Raw genomic sequence first — 6,000 nt, forward strand, 5'->3', positions numbered from 1 at the left:
CCAGACCCATTCCCCTAGATTAGATTAGATTAGATTAGATTAGATTATTTACAGTGTGGAAACAGGCCCTTCGGCCCAACAAGTCCACACCGACCCGCCGAAGCGCAACCCACCCATACCCCTACATTTACCCCTTTAACCTAACACTACGGGCAATTTAGCATGGCCAATTCACCTACTCCCCACTAATGCACCTATCACTATGGACAATTTAGCATGGCCAATTCACCTGACCTGCACATCTTTGGACTGTGGGAGGAAACCGGAGCACCCGGAGGAAACCCACGCAGACACAGGGAGAATGTGGAAACTCCATGCAGACAGTCGCCCTAGTCTGGGATTGAACCCAGGCCCCTGGCACTGCGAGGCAGTAGTGTTAACCACTGAGCTACCGTGTCACCCGGTGCTGCAAGTTTTAAGTCCCAAGTTGAACTTCAGATATATAGGCAGATTTCATTACTTTTGTCCTCAGTTATTGTCTGGCTAAAGTATTTCTAATTTTCTTCTGATATTTAGCTTTAGTTTCATTGCTTCAAGAATTTATTAGTGAAATATACATTTGATCATTAATCTGTGGTTATTGAGCTGAAGGTTCAAGTAGCATGTTTCGTCAATGTTTCTCACATGCCCCACTAACTCAGCTGCAGTCCAAATCATCAATGTACAAGAAATTCTAAAGGTAGAATGTATTTGTAGTCCATCCAAATTTCATGGAGATGGGGGGTGGGGGTGAGGGGTGCCACAGTGGCTCAGTGGTTAGAACTGCTGCCTCATAGCACCAGGGACCCAGGTTCAATCTCAGCCTTTGGGTGATTGTCTGTGTGGAGTTTGCACATTCTCCCTGTGTCTTTGTGGGTTTCCATTGGGTACACTGGTTTCCTCCCATAGTCCAAAAGATGTGTAGGTTAGAAGGATTGGCCATGTTAACTTGTCAAAAGTGTCCAGGGATGTGCAGGCTAGGTGGATTAGCCATGGCGAATCCAGGGATGCGGTGAAAGGGAGACTGAGTCTGGGTGGGATGCTCTTCAGAGAGTTGGTGTGGACTCAATGGGCCAAATGGCCTCTTTCAACATTGTAGAGATTCTATGGATTCTCTTGACTATTACTCTGTGCTTATTTCCAGATTCTAAATTGAATCTAAATTTTCAAACTGAACTTTGGTGTCTGAACTCGGGTTTAGTAGTCCAGTTCAGTAGCCAACTAGGAATACAAGAATGAGAACAATAGGCACAGTAAATGAGCAAGTTTCACTTAGTTTACCTTCTAGCATTTTGGTAGTTGTATGATACAGTATTAATGGAGTTGTTCACTAATCATGGCAATTCATCTTTTATCAATTAACCTACGATGGAACTAGCAAATGGGAAGGAAAACCTGTAGTAATGGAGAGTTTTGGCGCCATAAAGCTGAAATTATCCATTCCAGGCAAGCACACTATACTTATACCATTATCATGTCTCAGTGAATTTTTTTATTCACTGAACAGAATCTATCTAATTTGCACTTGAATGAATAAATACTTCTATCTTCCATTATCTGTTTTGGGAGTCCATTTCACAGATTTTCTAGATGTTCACAAAAACATTATCACCATAGATGAGTTTTGAATTTAAATCCCATTCAATCTTGAGCCATGAGTTCTGCACTCTATGTTTGCCATGGTTGACATTATCTCGCCCCTTTTGAAACCTATAAGCAGCGATCATATCATATCCACCAGTCCAGTAACCCGTCCAACTGGGTATCTAGACAAATGCAGTTTTGTAATTATATAATTCAGTTCTGCGGCTCTGTCAGGACCATAGAGAGTCCACTGGATTATTAATTACATGGAATATGTTACTGAGTCTGCACCCTTGGGCTCTCCTCCACTCTCCAGTCTTACTGGTATTCACCTGACGAAGGAGCAGCACTCCAAAGGCTTATGATTTCAAATAAACCTGTCAAACTATAACTGGTGTCATGTGACTTCTGACATTCTACAGTCTTACAGCAGGTCTCTCCCTTTCTTGCCTCTTGCTTTATCTTCTATTGCCATTGCCCTACAGTACACTTCTCCCCCTCTCCCTGACCTTGCTTTAATTTCTCTTGCTCTCTTCTCTGAACATTTCTACATTCTCCCTGCTCTCACTTTACCCAAAATCCAGCTGAGTTAATCGGTTTTAGATGTATCAGTTGCCAAAGTATCAGTTCTACATGGGATGCTGATGCTGCAACAGCCTGAACCTCAGCATTTGCGCTATCACACCCTGCAGCACTGCACTGTGTACCTGTCTGTCAAAACACACATCTCACTGACACTCAGTTGAATACAACAATGAGTATTATAATTGGAAGCTTCCAATCAATAACCTCTAGCTTCTTGTCTTCTTAAGCAGCACTCCGCTACACACATGTTGACTGACAAAAACCCACAAGCTGATTGGAACCGTTCATGCTACTTCTCACATTCCAGTTTTGGATGACATGTTCAAACCACCTACTGTCTGTCTTCCATCTCATCACCCCATATGAATCAACTTTCCTGAATAAGATTCACCAGCAGACACATATTGAATCAAAGATTGGAAACAGGGGAAGTCACTAACAAAGCCTTGTCCAAAACCTTATTTGTCAAAAGGCAGGCTTTGATTTACCACAGTGACAGTGGTCATTCTTCAACAGACCTAGAAAAAGTTGGGGGTCCCTGCACATCTAACTTCTACTTCTGAGACCTGACTAGAAATCTCTAAGTGGGGAGATGCAATCAATGCTGCACATTACCGAGAAGTGTTCCCTCTATAGACTACATAACAGACTGATCATCTCAAGATTTAACCAATCAGCAGGCTATTGCTTGGCTTAAGGGGTTTGCTTTCACTATGTAACTACAATATAAATGGCAAAAGTCCTAAACTAGCACCTGAATGATACTCACTGTTTGCACCCTACAGTTTTAGCATACTTCACTGCCAATTCCAGTCCTGTTCGGAATTCCACTTGCTGCATAGGAAGTGCTCCAAGCCCCAGTTCTCCTTTTGCTTTGTTTCCTGGAAAGGAGAAAGCCAACACAGAAAAAATCCAGCAAGATATCTAATGAGCTGTGGGGTGGAAGGATGTGGGCTGGGAATCTGAGAGATAAATGGGAAGGTGGGTAGGGGGGGAGGCTGGGGGAAGGTAGCTGCGAATGCGATGGGTGGATGAAGGTGAGGGAGAAGGTGATAGGTCGGAGAGAAGGGTGGAGCGGATAAGTGGGAAGGAAGATGATCAGGTCAAGAGGGCAGTGCCAAGTTGGAAGGTTGGATTTGGGATAAGGTGGGCATGGGAAATGAGGAAACTGGTGAAATCCACATTGATCCCATGTGGTTGGAGGGTCCCAAGGTGGAAGATGAGGTGTTCTTCCTCCAGGTGGCAGGTGGTAAGGATTTGGCGATGGAGGAGGCCCAGGACCTAGATTGGGAAACCTGGTCGGCATGAATGAGTTGGACCGAAGGGTCTGTTTCCATGCTGTATGACTCTATGACTCTAGGGGATTCACTACTGAAGTATTTATGATTGAATCTAAACTTTACATAGTGGTTGATTATTTAACCCTCACATTTTAATCCTTTAGACATGCATTTTGGATTTGGAATTAATGGATATATATTTACCAGGTGGGGTATTAATCAGTACAATCTCCATTCCATTCCTCTCCAAAACTTTCTTTAGCTCTGTTGCTTCAGTATCATACGGCCATGCCACCTCCACTGCTTTGAATCCTGCCCGGGCAGCTGCTTCCACCCGTTCGGACAAGTTATCCAACTCCAGGAAAAGCCAGGAGAGATTGGCAGCGAAATGCAGGGGATACGACATTGGGACTGCAAGCGAAATGGAAGGAAAAGTATCAGTGAAAAGCTTTGAAAGGTCCAAAGGTGAAATCTCATTCTCTAAAGGTCAGAGCACAGATTGATTGAAATGCCAAAATTGCTCTGTGCATTATCATTAGCACACAGTTATTACACATATTGAAGGGCATGACTGAATTACTACAATTCACTACTGCCACACACAATTTGTATTCATCTTTAGTGACTCACTCCTTATTGCTTTAAACACAAAAAAGCAGGTATGATGAAGCTACATTAGACTGCTATTTTTCAATGGCCTATTAAGCAAATTTAACAGACAGTAAAACCTTCTCTTTTTGGATGATATTCATTAAACAACAAATATTCTACAACATTTCTCCTAAATATAGATTCATTTGAGAAGTTAATTATGGAACTTTATTATCCTTCAATGTAATGTCACAGTGGGTGATCCATGCAATGTGTGATCATTTTAACCACCAGCTGTGATTACATCATTTTGTCACATATTTCAAAGAGTACTAATAATTTAACATTTACCAGGAGAGAAACCTTCTGCATTTTTTATTTGTTCATTACAAAACTTTTGCTCAGTCCTCCGGTTCAGATTCTTTAGCATGGAAGGTTAATGAATAATCAGAATTGCCAGCAGATATTCCTTCAGCACTAAAATGTCCATTTAAAGTTATGTAGATTTATTGTTAAACTGTTCTTTATTCATTCATGGGACATAGGCATTGCTGGTAGGCCAGTATTTGTTGCCCGAGAGAAGGTGCTGGTAAACTGCCTTCTTGAGTCACAGAAGGCCTTGGAGTGCTGAGACACCTGGTCCTGTAAGGAAGAGAACACTATGATTTTGACTTGGTGAGAGTGAAGGAACAATGATATAGTACCAAGTCAGGATGGTGTGTGGTTACCTTCAGGTAGTGGTGTTCCCATGCATCTACTGCTTTGTCTATCTGGATGCTAGAGACTGGGGTTTGGAAAATGCTGTCGAAGGAGCTTTCTTGAGATACCGAAGTGCATTTTGTAGTCAGTGCACAGTGTTAGAACATAGAACAATACAGCACAGAACAGGCCCTTCGGCCCACGATGTTGTGCCGAACATTTGTCCTAGCTTAAGCACCCATCCATGTACCTATCCAATTGCCGCTTAAAGGCCACCAATGATTCTGACTCTACCACTCCCACAGGCAGCGCATTCCATGCCCCCACCACTCTCTGGGTAAAGAACCCACCCCTGACATCTCCCCTATACCTTCCACCCTTCACCTTAAATTTATGTCCCCTTGTAACACTCTGTTGTACCCAGGGAAAAAGTTTCTGACTGTCTACTCTATCTATTCCTCTGATCATCTTATAAACCTCGATCAAGTCACCCCTCATCCTTCGCCGTTCCAACAAGAAAAGGCCGAGAACTCTCAACCTAGCCTCGTACGACTTCCTCTCCATTCCAGGCAACATCCTGGTAAATCTTCTCTGCACCCCCTCCAAAGCTTCCACATCTTTCCTAAAGTGAGGCGACCAGAACTGCACACAGTACTCCAAATGTGGCCTAACCAAAGTCCTGTACAGCTGCAACATCACTTCACGACTCTTGAATTCAATCCCTCTGCTAATGAACGATAATACTCCATAGGCCTTCTTACAAACTCTATCCACCTGAGTGGCAACCTTCAAAGATCTATGTACATAGACCCCAAGATCCCTCTGTTCCTCAACCTCACTAAGAACCCTACCATTAACCCTGTATTCCGCATTCTTATTCTTCTTCCAAAATGGACAACCTCACACTTGGCAGGGTTGAACTCCATCTGCCACTCCTCAGCCCAGCTCTGCATCATATCTAAGTCCCTCTGCAGCCGACAACAGCCCTCCTCACTGTCCACAACTCCACCTATCTTCGTATCATCTGCAAATTTACTGACCCACCCTTCGACTCCCTCATCTAAGTCATTAATAAAAATTACAAACAGCAGAGGACCCAGAACTGATCCCTGCGGAACTCCACTTGTAACTGGGCTCCAGGCTGAATATTTACCATCTACCACCACTCTCTGCCTTCGACCGGTTAGCCAGTTTTCTATCCAATTGGCCAAATTTCCCTCTATCCCATGCCTCCTGACTTTCCGCATAAGCCTACCATGGGGAACCTTATCAAATGCCTCAC

General features: G+C 43.4%; 1 protein-coding gene across 5 annotated transcripts in view; it reads right to left on the reverse strand.

The window, feature by feature from the left end:
* The window catches only part of hyi (hydroxypyruvate isomerase), a 42,524-nt gene that overhangs the window by 24,859 nt on the left and 11,665 nt on the right, over nucleotides 1–6,000 (reverse strand). For 4 of the 5 annotated variants that reach the window (XM_043698928.1, XM_043698927.1, XM_043698929.1 and 1 more), the window contains exons 2-3: nucleotides 3,633–3,839; nucleotides 2,918–3,029 (exon numbers count right to left, since the gene is read on the reverse strand). In XM_043698928.1, coding sequence (XP_043554863.1) covers nucleotides 2,918–3,029; nucleotides 3,633–3,834 — 314 coding nt within the window. In that variant the 5' untranslated portion in view covers nucleotides 3,835–3,839. Of the gene's footprint in view, nucleotides 1–2,917; nucleotides 3,030–3,632; nucleotides 3,840–4,370; nucleotides 4,453–6,000 lie in introns of those variants that run through there. The other variant, XM_043698925.1, reaches the window with a different exon arrangement.

This window comes from Chiloscyllium plagiosum, chromosome 11 (genome assembly GCF_004010195.1).
Source record: "Chiloscyllium plagiosum isolate BGI_BamShark_2017 chromosome 11, ASM401019v2, whole genome shotgun sequence".
NCBI lineage: Eukaryota > Metazoa > Chordata > Chondrichthyes > Orectolobiformes > Hemiscylliidae > Chiloscyllium > Chiloscyllium plagiosum.